The sequence below is a fragment of the Diadema setosum genome, chromosome 13 (genome assembly GCF_964275005.1).
Source record: "Diadema setosum chromosome 13, eeDiaSeto1, whole genome shotgun sequence".
Taxonomy (NCBI): domain Eukaryota; kingdom Metazoa; phylum Echinodermata; class Echinoidea; order Diadematoida; family Diadematidae; genus Diadema; species Diadema setosum.
Window position 1 is genome coordinate 18,266,345 of NC_092697.1, and position 22,853 is coordinate 18,289,197.

Below are 22,853 nucleotides of genomic sequence, written 5' to 3' on the forward strand. Positions count from 1 at the left end.
GTAGCCATCAGAGAAGAAATGGAGGCTTTTATGACTTCAGTCATTGTCTTGTTCAAATGATTATGGAGCTCAACTTGACAATAAAAGTTTTACCGCGTTTTATAGATAGTAACATCAAAACAGAAACTGACCATTCGCTGACGTTAGGTTTGCAAGCATGTGTCGTCCGTATAACTGAGTAATGACCTCTTTGAATAATAGAAATAAAATGTTATGACATCGATGTGTATCAATTTTTATTTTGACGCAGTCCATAACCATTTAATTCGTGCAATAGGACGATGAATTACATAGTTCCTTTTGCAAAGTTCATGCAATAGCAATATGCATGAAAAGAGGAACAGAACGAGACTCCACGTCACCGCTCGTATTCTGTCGTCCATGAGTCAATTGAAACATTGCTGTGTCAATAGGAGGACATGATGGATTATAGTGTTTGGTCTTCCTTGACTTTCCCCTATAGTTGACAAATACCGACCATACCTCATGACTGGCTGTGCAGAAGGACAGACAAACTATGTCAACGCCACATTCCTGGATGTAAGTCAACAACATTCTTTAGCTACATTTCAATAATAATAATAATAATAGAGGGACTCTTATAAAGCGCTCATTCTACCTAAAAAGATACTCATGGCGCTGTGGAACAGAGTACATGTTACAACAGAGTATCACAGAAGATATAAGAACAATAAACAAACAAACACTATACAAAATGTCATTGCCAAGTTGAGGGATATGAAATGTATTCAATATTAGAGCGGATAGACCACTGTATTATTTTCACAATTGATATATATTACACTTAGGAAGCAATTTATATTGTAATTGTAATTGTATTTGACATAAATACCAATAATATTATCATGAGTCATTGTTTTAATTTTTGTTCTTTTTAAAAGTGTTTGCTAGATTCGTATTTTCGACAGAGGAATATATCTGCCTTTAATCTCTTAAGCTGATGTCAGATTGTCAAAAGTCAGCTGTTGTTTCTACCATTATCTGTCTGCTCCACAACCCAGTGTTCTGATTGGTTGAATGTTTTATCGTTGCCAGGGTTTCAGAAAGCGTGACATGTACATCGCGACGCAGATGCCTCTCCCACACACAGTGGAGGACTTCTGGCGAATGATCTATGACTACAACTCCAACGTGATTGTCATGATCAACGAGTTCAACCAGAACGACAAGGTACATACCATCGATGTGTTCCAATCAGTCTGATATCAGAATTTATTAATCGATACCAAAGCTAAATTGCAGCATGATTACATCTAGATTGATGACATCATGTTTTCACCATTTTTTATATTCTGTTGACCACCGCCATGAAGAAAACACTCTTGCTTTGTGTTCCACTAGCTGAAAATGTCACAATCAAAAAATGATACTGACATAGAAGGATAGCAACACTGACTTGCAGAAATTCCCGTATTTGTCTATCTTTGTATGATTTAAACACAGAATACATCATCAATTGGCCCGATTTTTCACACTTCTTAATTGTTTAACTAAAGATTGATGAAAGTAGATTCAAAACAAAAGAGGAAACTACACTATGTGAGCTGTCCCTATCTATATCATTTTCCCGCGTTACGTGTAGTACGTGAATTGGCCACTTGCATGTCAGAGTAATATTTTGCTATACTCATTTACCTTCAACACTGTTCCTTCCTATTTCAGACGTGTTCTCAGTACTGGCCGGCTGGAGACGAGGCTCTGATTGGTCCGTTCATCATTGACGTATCGGCTGAAGAGAGGGAGGGTGACGTCATCATTCGAACCCTTCTACTAGCAAACACAAACAACGTGGTTAGTTGACATGATAATTGTCCATCTTCATTTAATTCATTTTGGAATACGTGATAATGTGACATAGATGCGTAGTGACAATCATTGTCAATGACAAGATTTAAAAGGCATCAACGCAAATACTGACATACATGTACAGTATCTAAATTAGTGTCATGGCCACAATAATTTTATCTTTCAGGCTTCTTGACCGGACTCTGACGCTTGTAAACTCACTATCTTGTATGTTACTCTGTCTTTGCGTGTGAAGCTTATACAGTAGTCTAGATGTCACAGACAATGGACAAGCATTTGAAACGTATTCTCTGTTTTGACGTAGCGGTCGTACTTGGCGATCGTTTCTTGTGGCAGGTACATTGTATTAGTGCTTGAATTAGATAATCCTTCAATGCCGTAATCTTCACTGACCGGACGTGATAAGACCAGGGAGGTGGGAAGAGAAAATCACTTTCCCGTAAAAATCGGAATGGAATATGCTGAATATTAGGTGATGCAACAGCAGACCTCTAATGAATGTGCATTGCTGTTAATATTCATTCTGCAACTGCTTTATCTATGTTGACTCCATACACTCCGTGCACCTCATCCCGCAGAACGAGCCTTCCAGAGTGATCCGCCAGTACCAGTTCATTGGATGGAAGGAGCGACAGAAGTACCCCCGGAGTCTCTCCTCTCTACTCAGTCTCCTAGACATGGTGGAGGCAGGACAGAGGGACGTGGGAGATGGACCAATCACCGTGCACTGCATGTAAGCACACCTCATCGTTTTAATGTCAAATTACTATTACAACACCACATACCTCAATCAAGCTCTTTCTTATACAAAACAATAGTCGAACAAGGTTTTGTGTTATTAATCATCAAATTTATATATCGACGATCTTCACATTTTTCTCACTTGACCGATAAAACTTGTTTGGCGATATATTTCTCCTTCTCAAGGTCAAATTGTATTTCCATTATAATTCCTCTAAAGAAAAAGGAGAAAACTAAAGGTTTTGTATGTAATATCAAATGGAATCGCATTTACATTATTTAGTTGTTTCGCAGTTGCCTGTCAAATTTTGATCATTTGTCTTTATGTATTGTATGTGACATTTATTTTGTACCTGAATGTTTATATGAATAAAATTTCTTTGTGAAAAAAAAAAAATCCTCTAAATCAAAGCAAAATATGTCATTATTCAATGAATATACATACTCTTACAATTATAAAGGTGGGTCGTATTTCTATTTCATAACAATGTTCATAACATTCTGGAATGTATCATGCCGCATCATTACGCTTTATTTTACAGCAGAATTTAATTTTGTGTTTGAGTTAAAAAAAAAGAAGAAGATAATGATGGAATAAAAAGAAATAAAAATTTTAAAAAATGGACAAAAATCTGCGAATATCAACAGTGGAACTCAGTTAGTTTTATTTATTCTTCCTGCTTCGGTATTTTTGACGGTGTGCCATTCAAAGTCTCCCCATGATTTCTGTGTCTCTCCCAGGGATGGTGTAAGGAGGAGTGGTCTCTTTTGTGCCATCATGTCAACCGTCTCCAAACTGAAGACAGAAGGGAACATTGATGTCTTCCATGCAGTCAAAAAGCTTAAAAAGTGCAGCGGGAACATGATTTCCACGGAGGTAAGACATTTCTATAAATCTTTATGACGTGCTCGTTAGACTTATCCACACACTGCACTGTATAGTCCTTAGGCATACCCCTGACTAAGCATGCAGCTGACGGGAGAGGGCGTTCGATACACTTCTGAATACTGTAGGTTCTTGTGCTTCATCAGTGTACTCGTATAGTTAGATCTTCGTGCGCAGCAAACGAAGAGTAAAGTTGTATCGCAACGAGTGAAAACGAGTGAAATCCATTCTTGTTAATTTGAGATATTTGCGACTAAAACTGCTAAAAACGAGGAGATAAAAAGAAAATGTGGAATATTTCTAATCGTAACTTCAAAAATATTCTTTCTGTGAAACAAGTAAGGTATCACTGAAAAGGATTTGTCTTGCTTTGTCTGATTGTGGACTTGTTGTAAAATCTTTAAAAATTACGCTTAACCCATTTTGTGATCAAAATCATTGCAATTTATAAAAATCACCGAAAAGATTATCAAGACAAATTGAATAAATTTCAGTTGATTAAAATGGAAAATCGTCTCATTTAGTTACTGTAACCTCATTGTCTTTCGTACATGTCATATCTTATGTCAACAGAATAGAATTGTTGTGCTTTAAAATAGCCTGTGCCATTTCAGATTTTTTATTCCTTTTGCTGCGTTATCAATTCCAGTACAATCCACATGTTGCAAATGATATGGTTGCCCTAAAGAGCAAAATATCATCAATTAATGATTAATCAAACATTTTATTTACTTTTCAGGAGGAATATCTCTACATCCATGATGTCGTCCGAGAGTATCTAGCGTCGTGTGAGATCTACGAGAACTTCAGGTAGATTGCTAGAGAGAGGACAAACTACAGAACATCCTGACAAACTTTTCATACAGTGACAATGTCTTCCATCCCAAAGTGTGTATCCACGCACAAAGGAAGCAATAAAGACCGAAATAGCGGCGGTTTTATACGGAAAATACAGACTTGTTATTTTCTTGGTGGACGTCAGTGAGCATATCATTTGCGGGCGTGTGTATTTTTTATGAATCATGAGAACCGTATGCATGTTTGCTGGCCAATCAGCAGTGATCACGCCTTGTGCAACCAACCAATCACAATGCAGGATCTTCACTCTCGCGTTTGATCATGGACAATGTGAGACAGGAATAATGCCTATGAGATGGATTTCGCCTAAACATGGCATTTTAGTTATGCTATTCAATGCATCCAGAAGGCAACTGACTGAGACAAAAGGTGACACAATTTACCGTCAACTTACATCAAGTTTCATGACAAAGGAAATAAACTCACGGAGCGAGAGGTTGAAAATCCGGATATCCTGGAAAACCACCCACAAGGAGGACAAACAGTGTTGATCACTTTGTGACTGTGCACCATCGCTTGGGTGGTTAAGATCAAAACGATTATCCGCGCTTGTGTATTAAACCGCCCTGGTTGATAGCCACAGGGTCATACTTTTATGTGCACACTAGATCAAACCCCGTTAGTATGTAAATTGTGAAATATTATACGCATTAGAAAATTTAAACATTGTGCACATTTTTTCTTCCATGATGAAAATACACAGACTTACAAGAAATCACGATGTATAATCCCTAACCATTAGAATTTCCAAAATAGGCATCGCATTCCTCAGTTAGCCATTATTGACTTTAACTCATTTTTTTTTTCTATACTGAGTTTGGTAAAATGTTAAGAACATTATTGCAATGTTAGTATTGTGTTGAAATTATTACTTATTAGTAAAGTTGATTTGCCCTGCGTAATGGTCAACATGGGGCACACTTGTAATGCGCTACTTAAACTACTTAATAGCATTTGACAAGAGAAAAAATAGAAAACAATGGAAAGTAGCTATACCTGCACATAGCTTCAATACCAGGAATATGTTTCCGCATACTAATCAGAATATGACTGGTTGGGCCTGGTGTATTTAAGACATGAAAATAAATCAATCCAGACTTTGTATTCAGACAGCAAAGAAAGAGAAAACACCATTAGGAGAAAGAATAGAAATTGTTGAGTATGTCATGACTAAAGACAGGATGTTTGTTTATTCTATGCCGCAAATCGCGCCGTGTTACATGAATAGCCACCGTGCGATGTAGTTCACTAAAATCTGAAACTTTTCTCCCATCGTATATTTTTGTCTTGTCATAAATCTTTTAAAACGTACAATATTTTTCTTTTGCCTTACCAATATTGATGCCACGCACTCCAGTAGTTATTGATGCTTGGAATTCTCCTGGTTTGAGAAATGAAATTCCTGATCATTTTTTCTTTTACCTGTAAGAGGATATGGTGCAATCATTTTTTTCAAGTGATTTTTTTTTCATCTCAATGTGTAACACATTAATATTGATATTTTGATGCAAAAATACGACTTGTGTAAAGTGCAGATATGAAATGTAAATATATGTGTGTATCTCAAGTGCAATGAGATGTTATACGTCACGTGACATTGGAAAGACAATTTATAAAGGATGGCGTATTAGTGTTATTATTATGTGCGGAAACCTAACTGACCAGGGGATGTAAATATGAATTGATAAAGACAGTTAGTGATTAGGTTAACCACGCCTTTAAGCCAATGCTGTACGTCATATATTGAATATAAACATCAAGATAATGCACCAGTGTTTCACGTTTTGCACTTGTGAAAGAAAATGGAGATCTTTTTCATCTCGTATCAAATTAGTGGTAATATCTTTTCATATTTTGCTGATTTTGTATCCATTCTTTTTTTATAATATCATATCGGATACAAAGTCATGTTTCTGCAGCCTTCCGAAAGCGACCTAACAAGTCATTTTGACTAATTGCTTTCGTACCTGATTGTAATAATACGCTATACAGTTGCCTAATAATATCCTTGAAGTGCCTTGTTACAATGTATTGGTATGTTACAGGACGCATCTGCAGTACACGAAGCAATAGTAATCAACTTTAAAACTGACAAGGAAATGCCGTGTTTCTCACTCTGGAGATGCATGGGTAACTCCACTTTACCCTTTTTATTCCCAATCTATGCCGGCTGGACGAATTGTCTCACTTATATAATGTCTTAAGTAAACCCGCATGTATCCCTTGTCAATGCTTGTTGAGCTTAGTCACAATAAGCGCTCGCAATCTGATGACAACTCCCATACACAGATAATTGAACAAATAAAGCAAAAGTAGAATGAATGAGACAAAAGGACAAAAATGAATGAGGTAATGTTGTGTATATCAATGTAAACAAAAAACAAAAAAGAAAGAAAATTACTGAGTTTAAATCTATCTGACGCTTCCCTTTCCACCCACGTTGAGTAATATGTACACGAACTTCATTAGACTTTCTTTATTTCCAAATGCTCTTATTCCTGTCCGGGCCCCGTGGAGTTGTGTTGCAATTAATGTATAAACTATATTACACACCTGTTGAATGAGAGTTGATGCAGAGAAAGCGAAGTTTGATGTTTAGAAGTGCAATTGCAATCTAGAGTCTTCTTGTAAGAGGATTTATGATGATTATGTCACATTAAAGACCAAAAAAGTAAGATACAATCTGTGAGCTGATGTGTTACTCTTACGTTGTGCCGTGGAGAAGAATTTGTCTGTCTGTTTGTTTGTTTGTTTTTGATTTATTGATTGATCAAGATCAGCAAAATTAACTGCATTAAGGCACAAAAATAGCTCATGCCACATCACCAGTCATCAGTAATGCTACATAATAGTGTCACACACATCGTTTCAAATTACGTACAATGTGGTATAAGCAGAGTGTAAACGCTAAAAGAAATCATGATTTCCATTATACCTTCATCATCATCATCATCATCGTCATCATCATCAGTATCATAGCCATTGTCATCATTATCATCATTATCATCATCATTTTGCCATCGTCTGCATCACATCTTATAATCCTATTTCTGTGAGGTGATGAAGCAAGGAAACACATTGTCTGAATCTTATAGATACCCTGAGCTCTTCTGAGAAACCTGGATGATACTCTGCAAAAAGTCCGGTGTTAAATAGTGAACACCGAGCTGGTGTTAAATTTTCGGTGCTCATTTATGGTGTTAAATTAACACCTACGGGTGTCATTTCCAATTTTCAAACTGTTTTTTGAAGAGTTTCTTAGTAACTGCAGTTCTTGTTGATTTTTAATTTAAACAAGACGATCAAGAATTTTACATTAAAATACTAGATTTTTGAAAAAAATGTGAAAATAAATTTACACCAAAGTAACACCAGCTGGTGTGGTCCCTTATTGAAGCTGGATGGGTGTTAAACCATTGATATTAACACCAGCAAATATCAAATCAACACCATGTGGTGTCATTTTTGAATTAACACCAGTACAGTGTCAAAATAACAGTGTCAAATTAACACCACGAAGTGTCAGGTGAACACTTTTCAACACCATCACAGTGCATTTTTAACACCTGTGGGTGTGGTCCTTTATTGAAGTTTGATCGGTGTTAGATTTAACACCTGTGGTGTTAAATCTAACACCGATGTTTTTGCAGTGTACATGTATTGTACTGCGATGACGATAATTATAATTGTATACCAGGTTACCTGGTACGATCGATGACAGAGGACATTATTACATCGGCATGTACATGCATCTCTACATAAACAAATATAGACACTTGAAATTCACACTATGGAGCTCCATGGTCACACACTCACGTGTAGACATGATTTGAACAAAAAACAGGATAGCCCCCCCCCCCCCTTCTGACGGAAAAAACAAACAAAAACACGACAATACTTGAAAGTTTCATTAAAACTACACAAAAGAGTATAGAAGAGAATTCATATGTTACCACATCGTGTTATCAGCATCAGTATACCATCATGCAAATCAGATGCCTTTATGATGTCATCTCCTAATGAAGTTTTTATGGCTTGTGCGTGGAAGATTTGGAACAAGAAAAAAAAGCCTCTTTTGTGTGTGTGTGTGTGATTTAGTGACTGCAGATTCCTGCCAAACAGTCACAATTTCTTTCTTTCTAATTTGAGAATGATTTGATTCAAACATATAATTTCTACTATAGTTGAAAAAGCGACATAAAGCGTAGCAGATTTAAATATGCTTTTATTGTCTTCTGAAAATTGTCACGTGAATCCTAAGAATAGCGGTCTTTATTTTTTTTTTCTTTGCTTTATTGTTCCAGTTCTCTGAAACTTTCGTTGCTCCGTTTATTCGGTTCTTCTCTGTTAATTATAGAAGATGTTTATAACATGGAGTGGAGCTTCGAGTATTTTGCATTTTTGCCTTAATTTGCTTTGATTATATTGTAAATTATAGACATGAAATGTAAACCGGCAGCATCTGAAAATAACTTTCCCAACTATCAACGGCACTTTCCTTCTTCTTTTGCTTCAGCTTTTGCTTCTCTATCCTTCATAATCATTCTATTCTCTTCACAATACCATTCAGTATTTTTTTTGGGGGGGGATGTTGTTTTTGTTGGTTGTTATACGGACAAAGGATATCAAAATCTTTTGATAAAAAGAATTATCCTTTTTCTGTTTAATGCAGATAATTTAAGGCAAGAATTTTCGTGTGTAGCACAACGGTGTTATTTTCTTTCACAATAATAAATGAAAGTGGCTATAGAGTCTTTCGCAGTATTCCGCGAAATTGGCTTATAGTTTTTGCTGTCACAGCCTAAAACCCAACCGCCTTCTGAGAGAAGCCGATATTGCCCGGCGTAATTGTTTGTTTAGAAACACGGTCGATAAAGTTTTATCGCCACCGAACATAATCCGCATTGATAGGTCCATGTTTAGTCCAATGTCGATCGCTTCTATGGCTGCAGATTGATCAATTAACAGAGCGAGACCGCCAGATTTTGTTCGGCAGACTCGAAGTTCGGCCAAGCGGATAATCACCCCTACATGCATAATCGATCAAGCCGTACGAGAACGAACGTAGTAGGTTTTGCTCAGCAGGTTATATGACGTTGCCGATCAAAGTATGGTTGTTAATAAGATACTGATGCGGGTATACATAAGAAGAGAGAGAGAGAGAGAGGGAGGGAGAGAGTTGAGAGATTTTGCTTTGTATTGAAGGGGGTTTGGAATGAGAATGCAATATCTTCTCAGGAAATTTCAAAGGAAACATTGCATTTTAAACAGCTGCTTTATTTCCATGAGCTGTATGGGCGAAGTTGATCAGGACAATTCAACTAGCTAAATTGAGCCACAACAATAAAGCATGATATTTTATACTGAGCTGACTACTCCTGACAGGAGCACATGTAATAAAACAACAACAACATCAACAACAACAACAACGTCCATTTATCTTTTCCGATGATGATTTTGAAGCAATCTTCAGTCACTATCAATATGAATGAGCATTATCTATATAATACTTATAATTTATATTTACAATGATGACATTTTGTGAACAACACTTTGTTGTACAACAAATATAGGCTTAATACCATCAATCATGTATGGCACAGAAAATAAACCGCTGAGACAGAGTGATCATTTACAATGTTATATGATGCTTAAAATACATTCGACTTTCATTACTGAATGTTCCAATACGTTGGGTATTTAGTTGAGGTTGGAAAGAAAAAAAAATTGAATTCATATATTCCAAGTCTGGGGATTGTAATTATGTTTCTGGTTGTAAATAATAGACCTCAATGTCATTTTGAAATTGATTGTAATTTGATTAAATACAATAATAATTTCAGAGTCGTGATGGTGATATCATCCAAAAGAAATGAACACTGTAAAACGAGGAATGTTCGCATGCATTTTAATTTCGCAAATTTCGCGAGCGCCAAGATTAGCGAAATTAAAATGCACGCAAAAATTCTTGTCTACACTATCTATTATGCACTGAACACCAGTAGCAATTTGCGAAAATTTCATGCTATTATAAAGGCCGTCGGCTCTAATTCGCGAAAATTTCACGAGCCCAATATATCATGTTTTACAGTATTAGCTTCACTTCATTTTTTTTTTTTTTTTTGTGGTTTTAATAACATCTAGCTAAAAGTGTGAGTGGAAATCTTGTGGAAATTGATGTTTCTTACGAATCACTGTGTACAAACCACTTCGTTCTTGCTCTATTTTGTCTCAATGAAGAGCGATCTACAAAATATATCGCCAAAAGGTGTGCTAATATAAACTGTGGATATCTTTATTCAAGTACGAATCGGCTCTTTTGGGATCATTGTGCAATATCTACTCATCAAATTGACAACATACACTGAAGCTAGCCACTAGTATTGCTGATGCTGAACAATCGCCGTCGAAGCGAAACACCACCTCTCCATTCACATCTTGATGATCACAAACTCGCCGCCGAGCTTGCTAGCCGCTTACGTACATAAGCACCAAACTCGTCGCAGCTGTGGATGCCGCCGCGCCGCGTGCGACTGATGTGGTTGAGAAGTTCACGACTGAGTAAGTTTCTGGGAATGATTAGTGATATAGCGCAAGGAGTTCAAAAGAAGTGAATCTTGTTGGGAATTCGTCATACTACTCTTCAAAATGGCTGTTACTGGACGTAGGACAATCCCTCCGTGGTTCCTGGTAATCGGTCTGGTTCATCTCGTCCAAATCGGTAAGTAACGAGACGCAATTCTGCGACAAGTTTTCATTGCAGGCCATCCCAGTGACCGTCTTGCCAACGGGACGCTGTGCGTGGGATGTAGGGGAGACTACGGTCACACGGCCGACCCTCGGTGAACTGGTGTTTCTTGCTGTGTGTCTTCGTGTGCTGAGTGTTTACGTGTTGCTCTCCGTGATTTATCGAGAGGTTTTCTCTCATAACGTGAATCGGGCCGTGCGTGGAGTACACGGAATGGGGCTTGAATTGAATGATGGACTTCACTTCTTTCTTGATTGTTTGTCATAAATTATAACGATGATATGTCAATCTGCTGACTGTGTACTGTATGAATGGTCTCTCCTGATACTACACCACTGTTTACTATAGTCTGTATAATTTGTCATTCCTCGCAGAATATGTTTCTCATACATGCATAGAAAAGTTTTTGTGGTAGAGTGGTAGAAACATATATCAGGGTGTGTGTGTCCATGGGCAGATGATGGGGGCTGGAAATAAATCATTGTGGCGCAGAATCAGAGCTGAGATCCTCTATAGGTACCTTCCATACAGGTGTACGTACACACCAGCTTATAATGAAAACTAGTTGTTGTTGTTTTCAGAAATAGATTAGATATTGAAATGGGTTTGTTGTGGTCATATTTTGTTTGTCGAAATGTGGGATAGGGATCAGGAATATAGAGGGATTTAGATGAGGCCAGAGGGATATTATACATGTACTTGCAGCTATGTGTTTGTTTGTTTTGGGGTTTTTTTTTTGTGAAGAAGTGTTTTTTTTTTTTCTATAGAAATCTCTGAGAATCATGCCTATACAGTGCTCTTAGATTCATTGGCCTGTTACATCAGTTGCCATGCCAACATGTATGGATGCAGCCTAAATACAGCTTGTATTGATAATTGTTTCATACAAAAGAATATATATATATATATATATATATATATATATGTATAGATATACCCTGTACGTATTTTGTATAAAAAGAAACATGACACTGACGGAAATATGGATGCTTGCACCTCCTTTCATGATCTAACAGGTTTATTTTACTGAACAACTCAGAGACAACCAGAATGGTCATCAGTTACATGTATTATCTACAACTGTAGACATATAAATCTGTATCATTTTTGTACTTAGATACCGTGATGATAATCAGGCATGTACAACGCCTGATTGTTACTATATTGTATTTACTTACATACCACCTCAGAGGAGATCAAGAGTCTTCAGTTATTTGTGGAAAAATAAATCAGCATTTATCCATTTTCATGTTTCCATGGCAACCCAGAACTACATTTAGTCCAGCCATAGGAAATTGGCTGAAATCATTGTGCTGAATATTCCCAATTTTCACAATAAACATTGTTTGAAATGACTTAGCCTATGTTAATGGCTCTTTTACAGTAAGTGAGGGGTATTTGGTGTCAATTTTCATTTAGTCCAGAGAGGTGCCTCTTATTCATCACAATGAGATAATGATGAGAATAGATTATTAGTTTTCAAAAGATTTATAGATATTAACTAAAACCTTCATTTATACCAATAATCTACTTCTGTAAATAGCAGTAATTTCAGAAATAGAATAAAGAAATTATATATCAATTTAACATTCTGTGTGATGAAAAAAATGTTAATATTTGGAATATGCATAGATAAAACATCTGATGTTTGTAATAACTTGATTGTAATTTACTACAGATATGTTGTCATTAAAATTATAGTTATAAATATCTAAAGATTAATTCAGGATTTTTTTTCAAAGAATTTTATTCACATGTACATTGTACATATTCATGTGCAAATAAAAGTCACTCCAACATGATTTGACAGACAGCTACAAACAGTCTAAAATGATGTGAATAATATTCCAGCTAATAATAAAAATATGGAATACAAACCTTTTTTTTTGCTAACACATATTCATTATATTGCTGACTTTAATCAGGAGTTATGTGTGCAGAATGAAGGTTATACAATAGAAATTAATGTGATGCACTAGAGTTATAAAGAATATTGTTTACAAGAATCTCATGTTTACTTCAAGGTCAAAAGCAAGGTTTACCATGTACTTAAGAAAATGATAAATATAGAAGTAAAGTAAAGAAAAAAGAATTGAGGTTGAGTAATGAATTATCAAGGTGTAAATTTTGATGAACTGAATAAAGCCATCTAGATTTGGCAATTAAGCATCAAACTCACAGGAAGAGCTGTTACATTTGTAAGTGTTAGAAGAGTGCAGTGACTCTAGAGGTAACCCTCACCTCACACGTAACCACATCTCCAATCGCACATATATATCTAGTAAGACTCTACTTTTTTCCGCATCCACTTTGCAGAAACCGAGAGCCGGGCAACGTGGCTCGAGATGGAACCTCTGTTCGCATAAAAATTGATTTTTTGAGGCTGCACCTTTCTTACGAAGGTGACTCTACTCAGCGTTTGTGGGCTTCCTTTCAGGAAGGGTCATTGTTCCACTCTTTTACTCATTCTCGTGGCAGTATGGACTTCTGGAGAAAGGAAGGAGTGTGGTCTATAGATAACAAAGGGGGTGTTGATAAGGGGTGGGGAAAAGCCATGTGGAATAGCAATTCTTTAGAAAGACATGAATCGGTGTGGTCTGTCACATTTAACTACTGAGACACATGGTATACTCTTTGTTCTAGCTCTGTGCTGTTTGATATGTTCAGTGTAGATTAGATGAGAGAGGGGGACTCTGCCACTGTGTATGTCTGTCAACAATGCAATGTCAAGTGTTGTATTGACTCTGGTTTGATCATTACTCCTGACACTCAGTGCATTTTTTTTTGACATGTCATTCAGATTTGTTGGATACAGATGCCTATTGATATTGCCTATTGAGTATTATGTCCCAGCTACATTTAAGTTAATGAATGAAAGATATTGAATGACAGTATGAGCACTACATTGTACTTTTGTCTCATGGGAGCAATCTAAAAGTTGTTTTTTCCCTTATTTCAAACATTTGCACGAATACTTTGTCAAGGATGAAACTATTGGGAAGTGCAGTTAGTATGCTGGCTGCAGGGTTTTGTTTGTTTGTTTTTTTCTTTCAATTTTGTATTTGTTTGGTTTTTGTTGTTGTTGTTGTTGTTTGCTTTGGGTTTATTTTTTGTTTTTATTTTTTTCAAAGCAATTGTGAAGACTCTAATACCTCTACCCTTTTCTAAGCAATTGTTTCAGGCAGTTTTGATCCCATGTTGATGTGGGAAGTACAACAGTTTGAGGGTGTGTGATCCTCTGATAGTAGCATGTTGGAATTCCATTTCTCAAGGCCATCACTTCCTTCAAAAGTCACAAACCTCCTCAAGGTATTCTCCACTACCACATAATATATGATCTATTGTTCAGATTTTCCCCCTCCAAAAGTGGGTTCAGGAGGTGGCATATGTTGGTGCCACACTAAATAAGGAAACTGCGAAGCCGAGAGGTCCGTGGAGGTTGGCTCTGTCTCCCTCCCGTTTCACGGAGAAAGTTAGACTGTTTTCACACGTACCGAGAGTGCATCTTTTGAATCACAATTCTAATGACGCGTCACCAGAGTCATGATTCAAATGACACATTGTGGCTGTGCGTATGCAAAGTGGAATCGCGGAGTGCAGGTGGCGGAGTGTGATTTGAGTGGTAACTCCAATTGTGATTCACATGACAGTGAGGAGATGTTTTCCAGTCACAATTCTGTAGAATTATGGAATGAAACATTCATATTACAGATTGACCTCCAAATTATGTTTCAGAGGGGAACTTTAAATACGGTGACCGTTCAACCACTTCCGCAGAAAAAATGCACTCCTCAAATGCTCGCACTGCAGTCGAAGCTCACACTACGTAACACTTTATGAGTGACTGATGGGAAGAAACACCCCCCGCCTCGCTCTGAAATTCAAAACCACAGAATCCAGGAAGCCTTCCTTGGTCATGTGCATATACAGACGATAATGTGAATCATAGTTGTAATCGTAGCTGTAATTCAGCGTTGCAATTAACGCTTCTCAACCTGTATGAAAATGACGAAACTCTGACAGAGATGCCAGGGAAGATGAAAATGATTCGGAGAACACACCCCTATCAGTCTGTGGGGAATCTTGAAAATTGTAGGATGCCTGGAGGCGGGAATCGTCATGGGAAACCACGATCAACATCTCCTCTGTATCCTGCTTGTCTTTCTCGATCTCTAGAAAGGACAGCTGTGTCAATGATGCATAGGAATATTGGAGGATTCTGCACATATAAAATACCGGTACATCAGGCTTGTAAACTTTGTCCAGTGGAAGTTAAAGACTTCTCTGTACAACACAGTCTGCCATCTATATGATTTTCTGCCATGATACCAAATCATTGGAAGAAACTCAAAGAAAATTAAAGCTCTCCATACTTAAGTTATTCTAAAAGGAAATGTTAATTTTTTAAGCAACACCATTGTTAGCCATGAAATTATGTTTGATTTAATTGTAATTGTATACAGTTGTCTAACTACAGAGATATTGTATACTGTACATCTTCCTCAAAGGAATGGCAATAATAACAATACATTTGATAGACTTATTGCATCATAGTTAAGTCTTCATTGTGTTTCATGAAATAAATTTTAGATTGAAAAGGTACAGATTCACATTTGATTCATATTTATATCATAAAATAATTCCTTGTCTGTGTTTGATAAAAATTCCCTCAATGAACTTGCTGACAAACAAGCAGGCCTCGAATTAATTGACAGACATCGACTGCCATGGCCATCGATGCCTCTTTGGTTGGCCATGATGCCCCCCAGAAAAGTTGTATTCTCAAGGCCATGAATTTAGGCTACCTACAGTACCCTTTTTCTTTTGGCAGTCATGCCACCCCCCCCCTTTTTTTTTTTTGTTGCCATCGTTTCTCTGTCATATCACACATATCGAAAGACCAATGAATTTATTCAGACTTGCATTTAAATGTGGTATCGCTAGTACAATTATATAAACATATTATATGCAATGTAAATACTCAGCAGTAATTAATCATTCCATCAGGCTCAGTGACATGCTACAGTTGGGGTTTAGTATGATAGTGCATACATAAACATTATTTAATGTATGAACCATTACTGTTTTCATTTGATACTGAAAATGAAGCTCTTGATTTGAGATCCAGTGGACTCCCGTTATAACGAAGTGCTTGGGAAGCAGTTTTCTTTCATTGTATCAAAATTTTGTTGTAACCGTACAAATAAACAATAAAGAACATTGTAGAGCTGATATGTTGGATTCTAAATTTTTACTTCGTTGTAACCCGAATTTCACTAAAACCATGTTCGTTATATTGGGAGTGCACTGTATTTGATACCGTTCAAGGCCAAGAGGCATACTGTACATAGAGAATGTTTGATCATAAGATATTGGATATTGCCTATATGTAACAGAAACTATAAGTGGTATCCGATGTTGTGTATGGGTCAGATTGGTTGCTATGTTCCAGGAGGCTTGAAGTTTGGATTCAAAGTTTGCCAGCTCATATGAGTTCACACTGTTTTCACCACACTTTCTTTTGAAACTGTATCAATATGTACAATCATTTTCCATGGTGTCAAAACAGCATATTTTTGTCAAATTGAAGCTTTTAAGTAGTTACATGTTAAGCAGTGATGGGGATTATGCTATCCTTGTTGATGTATTTCCCCTTGTAAAACATTAAAGATTGGAAACGTGTCACCAAATGAATAAATATGTCACTGTTTCAGTGATAGAATCAATGTTATCCAAACTAATCATCTTCAGCACGATCCCTAGGAGAAAAAAATGATTTGTGCAGTTTGCTTTATGAGCAATGTAATTCTGACTGTGAATTGAGAGTATTCTCATATTGACCACTTGAGCCATCCTTTTCTGGTGACAAAGAACCAACTTTATTCAGGGAAGAATTGCTAATGAGTGCTACTACATGGAAGACTTGTTGCCATGGCGATGAGCCGGCCCAGCGGCAATTCATCCCATTCTCCCGGCTTGGAGTGGTAGCCTCTCTTCCCAAGGCCAGCGGGCGAGGTCGAATCTTTGCTCTCATCATTCCTGCCATCTCCATGCCATGTTTGCCTTGAACACCTCCTTCCAGCTTCACTTGTGAACATTACACACTATGCTACAAAAATAGATGCACTTGGCTGTGGATTTTGATTAGTTTTTTTCACTTGCCACCAAGTCTGATGGTAGTTTGTGTAATGGATACTGTGGATTCATCAGATATTTCTTTCTGGAGTTAAAACATTTTCTTTTTTCTTCACTGAACTGTTTACTAACTATGCCAAGCTAGAAAAGTGAATTTATACAAGTATGTAGATATCAGTGGCAAATATAATTTGCAGAACTGACTGAAGAGTCTCATCAAGTGGAAGAGTGTTGCGAGTTTGCTTTCGGTGTTTCCATAGCAACAATATTTATTCCATTTGTTGTGTACAATGTGTATGCCCCATTCTGTTAGAATTAAAGGGGATTGCTAGTAACTGATCAGTGGGAATTCTGGAGGATGATTGTTCCAATCCTTGTGGGATTCATTTAAGAGTACATTATATATCTATTGTTGTGTGAAAATTATTTGCTTCAGAATGGTCTCATATTCAAGTAATGTGCAGTTTAATGTTTCCAGGTTAGCGTGCCTGGTCAGTGACGGGTCATTAATCTGCACATTACTTGAATATGAGACCGTTCTGAAGCATATAATTTTCACACAACAGTAGATATATAATGTACTCTTAAATGAATCCCACAAGGATTGGAACGATCATCCCTCAGCATTCCCACTGATTCCCACTGATCGGTTACTAGCCATCCCCTTTAAGATGTTGCTTGCACTTAGTCAAAATCTCCTTTTGCCTTTCTCCTGTTGAAGTAGACAAAAACAGTCACCATTGGAAAGTTTTCAGGTGAATCTCAAATGACAAAAAAAAAAAAAGAAACAGATAAAATGTTGTTTGTTACATGCTAATGGTTGCCAGTGCCATATAACTGACAATTAAAGTGATTGTACAGAGCCATGTGCATGTCAAGGTTCTGGCCATGTTGTTAAATTTGTAAATAGCACCCAACTCGTGAAATCCAGGAAAATGAAAACCCATTACAGATCGTATACAGTATAACAAGAACATGCACATCACCTAGTGAGTGGGAGGCGTATTTGTACATCATATTGCAGAAAGGAAAAAGAAATGAGCGCTTTTAGTTCTAGAGAGGAAGACAGTTCAAAATCCAAGAATTTGATACTTATCATGGAAACCGACAGTTTGTTTTGCATAGGAAGACAGGCAAGTGATGGCTATTCATTAAGATAAGAAGTCATCTACTTACAAGGCTTTGAGTTTGTTTAGCTTGGTCTTTTTGACTGCAATGTTTGAAGTTTGGAAAGGATCTGTAGAGTATGGTTATCATAGAGAATGCTTTGTGTGTTGAAGGGTTTTGTGTACAAAAAGTGTAGGTAACCTACAGAATGCCCTTGGTAAATCCCAAGACGTGTGTAAAGGTCATCTCTGAGGTCAAGGACAATGTCTTCATCTTACATTACCAGCCCTGCAAGACATTCCAGTCTTTACTCAAGGCTGAAATATATTTCTTTTGGTGCTTTCAGGTGTTAACTTGTGTACATGTACAGTATGTAGGTCCCCCTACATGTTGTGAGTATGTCTATCCTACAAAATATGTCAAGCAAACAGGCTACAACCCCGTGTATGTATTGTATCACAATTGACTGGCATACATGTATAAGGACACTCAGGTGCATATATTTCAAGTGAGTATGCTTATCATGGAAATTTATTCAGGTACAATGATAAGAACACTTTTTTTACATCGAAGGAAATATAAGGAAAAGTAAGAGAAGAGCATGTGAGAGAAAAAGAGATGGAGAGAAAGGGGAAAGAGAAGGAGAGAAAGGGAAAGAGGAGAGAAAGGGAAAGAGAAGGAGAGAAAGGGAAAGAGAAGGAGAGAAAGGGAAAGAGAAGGAGAGAAAGGGAAAGAGAAGGAGAGAAAGGGGAAAGAGAAGGAGAGAAAAGGGAAAGTGAAGGATGGGGTAGGAGATGGGTAGAGGGAGAGAAGATGAGGAATATATAGCAAGTGATGTAAATATTCATGGCTGACAGGTGATGTGTGATAAGTGGGACAGTCTGGCTTGTGATAAACCCTGCCAATAAACCGGCTCAACAAATATGCGACCGGACCAGTTGTAGGCCATTTATGGGACTGCCAGGCAGTTCTCTTCACAGTTATGACTGATTTTGAGACATATATGATTTTATTTCTTTCTTTCTTTTCTTAATCTGTGCTATTACATGTACATCGTACACTGCGGGAATATAGGCCTGCATTGTATCTTCTTTGCCCCTAAACATAAAAACTGTACAAGGTCAATGCATGCTCACTTTTATCACAGTAAAAGTCGGCATTAATGCAAGAGACTGATTGTCAGTGACATCTGTCATAGAAGAAAAATATTGTTTCATATACAGGCTTATATTGTCTTCATCAATCATAAGAAGTATTTAAGATCCATTATTTTTTGCTGTATGTGTACAGTATAGATCAAGTGCCATCTGCTTTGTGAAGCTTACATGTATTTATGAAACAAAACAAAAAAGAGGAGTGCCTCAATCTCAGCATACATGTATGTATGACAGACAATAAATCAAGCAGACTGTTGTTTTGTGGCCATTAATGTCCAGAAACACATAGACTTTATCCTGGAATGTAAACATGGTATTATGATGATATGAAGGCTCATCTAATCTGTCACGATGTGTAATTCCACCCTCGCTTCGAATACTGTCGAGTAATCCTACCTGAGCCAGCTTTGTCTGAACACTTTGCAGCATTCAGAGCTCATGAATATTATATGCACGAAGAATGGATCATCTCTCTCACATTCAGATCCATTCGACTTTCTGCTATCATCTCCTCGGAGACGCAACTGATGACAGTTTGGCAGATTCTTCACATAATTTCTGGGGTGCAGCAGCCAAACACCAAGAAATGAAAACAAGATAATAAATGCCTGGTAGAGGAATGGGTGGACTTTGCTGTTTACCTAGATGGGTCACATCAAAGCCATGATCAGAATACTGAGGGATTTCTTTCACTCATTTGTAGTATATGGAAACCAACATTGGTCTCTTGTCTGAGAGAATGTGAACAAGAGGGAGTGAAATGTATACAAAGATTAAATGCATTTCTTTGTCAAAATGCTCTCCTAGATATACATCCCTATAATCTCACAAAACTGTGAAACCTGGATTAATAACCATGTGTGAGTGATAAGCCCAACCGCCATGCAGGGCAGTGCCAACCAATGATGGTTGCCATGGTGAGAGAATGGCATACCAAGGGGATTTGGAGGAGACCTTGTGTCATCTGATGAAGAACAACAAAGAGAAGCTTTTATGGAGCCATCATAGAACCCAGTCTCAGTCACCACCAGACTATGACCAAATGAACTTCATCTGCCAAAGAAGTGATCTGGAGATTTGGACTTTACAAAAGTTGGGCTTCTCTCCAGGTTGATGTAGCCACAAAGGTCAGGCTGACATATTTGGGATACAATTCAGGGTGTGATGATATCACCAATACAATCTTGCTTATCTAAGGACTGAAAGGTTTATATTGAGGCAAGCTATTCTCTTTTGCAATGACCTGTTTTAATTGATGAGAAATATACTCAATACATAAATGTGTTTAATAGGACGGAATGTCTGTACATCACTTACACATTGTACAACTATAGTATTAAGTACTCTATTCTTCAAAAAGCCCACAAGCATGGTGGCACAAAATCTGATTTATGGCTTACTTCCAACTTATGGATACCTTAGAGAGAAGTTCTATGTCTGGAAAATATATTAACCACTTTTGAAAATAACAGAAACTGTAGAAAACACAGTTCAGCATTGCCAAGTGTGTGGATTGTTAAAAGTGAGATTGACTGTATGCAATAGGATGTTGCATACAAAACCTTGATCAGACGTAACTTGGTAGAAAAAGGGAAAGCATACAAAAGAGAACCCATGTCTCCTGTGCCTCTTTGCCCTTGTTATACTTTGGTAAAGTCACAGGCAAGTGTTTTACCATATGTACTAATACTTGTTTCCAGAAAGATGGAAGTGGTCAGCTGTTTAGGAATCTAGACATATTGTAGAGTGTAAAGTCTACCAGGTTAAGTCATTTTGTAGGCCTTACCCCCTTCATACTGTTCAGTTCTCTGCATGTTTTGAATTTCTGTGTAGTCCAACATCCGTCTCTGGATGAGTCCCCATGGTGACTGGACTGAAAATTTGAGAAAAAAGTTCTCTCTCTCACTCCCAGGTTTTATTCCCAATCATTCAGTAGTAATTCATTGGGAGCCTCCAATGTGGAAATCTTTCACATTTTTAAAGCATTGATGAATCTCGGCATTCTGTCCAGTGGCATGGTGACGTAGGGCATTAGCTACTGCACAACCCAGAATGTCGTGACGACGTGCGTCACAGGGCTACCCAATACTTAAGGAATCCATATTTTCTCCAGAACTTTGCAATTTTCATCAGGACGTCATCGCCTTTCGGTTTGATCCGAAAGGTAGGTGGAGAAAATTCATCGTTAACAGCATGAACGAGTAGAATTCCCTTCTTGTTGGATTAGAGGTACAGTAGCTCAATGAGAAAACTGAGGAAAAAAAGTTGGTGGTATGAAAGGGGGCAGTGCCATACTATAGCCTGTGTAGTCCCACCAGAGTAACCCTCTATACTGCCTTCAACTGCCATGGGATATTTGACAGGTTTCCCTTATGTGTGATTGATTGGTGTCCTACCGCCCCCTTTGTCTACAATGACCATTCTTGAGGGACTTAAAAAGGGTGAAGTCAAGCATTCCCTACTTTTTTCCCCTTTAAAAAACTAGTACCCTTGACAAGGCCTATTCAGGGTAATTTCATTTAAAAGTCCAATGACAGTCTTTTCTTTTCATCATATTTCAGCTTTACTGCTGAAATTCAGCCAAGGCAAAATCACAAAGTTTAAAGGCCACAAATGCAGAACTAATATGTGTTCTCCAGTGGGGTGCACTGAGGCTCAAGGCATACACCTTTAGTACACTTTTGATAACTGTTCTGTTTTGTAGAGAATTTTAGATTTTGCTCTGCAATGGACAGTGTAGATGGCTATAGAAATATCTTTCATACTCTAAATCATGCAGAGAAGCAAAATAAAAACAATTCATTAAAAAAGCATTCTTGTGGTTTCTTTATGATAACCTTACAGAATGGGCTGAATAGATTGATGAAAATACTTCAGTTTTCAGGATACAAGTCAACTGTTCATACTATAAGGACTGTGAAGCCAAACTTTCTTTTGAGTATTTACCTTTTCTTTTAAAGGAGCAGCATCTTAACAAAATCTTAATAAGATATGGTCCTTGACCAAGCAGACAATGTCCCATAACTAAAGCCTTGTAGCTTTAAAATAAATATTTGTGTTAGAAGGTGAATTGTAAGTCCGCATGACAATATTTGCAGTCTGTTCAGATTTGAAAGTTTAAATGATTCCATTTTTTTCAATGTATTCCCCATTTTTTCATGGCATGAAAAGTTGCTTTATTGCTAGAGGCAACCAGCGGTAGAAGCTGGCCTTAGAAAGTGCCAAGTGAATTGATTCACAGTCATGGGTTGCAAGCTGCAGTTCCTTGGTAAAGATGAAAACAAAATGATTAACACATTCGACATAAGTCAGATGGAACAGGTATAAAAAGTACATTATAACTTTAAGCATCACAATGAATTTGTGATATAAAGATATAAAGAAAATGTAGACT

General features: G+C 37.3%; 2 protein-coding genes across 2 annotated transcripts in view; both read left to right on the top strand.

Moving 5' to 3' along the window:
- Window positions 1-4,322, top strand: part of LOC140236457 (receptor-type tyrosine-protein phosphatase F-like) — a 133,222-nt gene extending 128,900 nt beyond the window's left edge. The window contains exons 41-46 of the mRNA XM_072316382.1: window positions 464-540; window positions 1,057-1,191; window positions 1,684-1,812; window positions 2,406-2,560; window positions 3,310-3,445; window positions 4,194-4,322. Coding sequence (XP_072172483.1) covers window positions 464-540; window positions 1,057-1,191; window positions 1,684-1,812; window positions 2,406-2,560; window positions 3,310-3,445; window positions 4,194-4,268 — 707 coding nt within the window. The 3' untranslated portion in view covers window positions 4,269-4,322. The remainder of the gene's footprint in view (window positions 1-463; window positions 541-1,056; window positions 1,192-1,683; window positions 1,813-2,405; window positions 2,561-3,309; window positions 3,446-4,193) is intronic.
- A 6,638-nt stretch (window positions 4,323-10,960) lies between these two features.
- Window positions 10,961-22,853, top strand: part of LOC140237182 (inactive tyrosine-protein kinase transmembrane receptor ROR1-like) — a 161,794-nt gene continuing 149,901 nt past the window's right edge. The window contains exon 1 of the mRNA XM_072317123.1: window positions 10,961-11,033. Within this exon, the coding sequence (XP_072173224.1) occupies window positions 10,961-11,033 (73 nt within the window). The remainder of the gene's footprint in view (window positions 11,034-22,853) is intronic.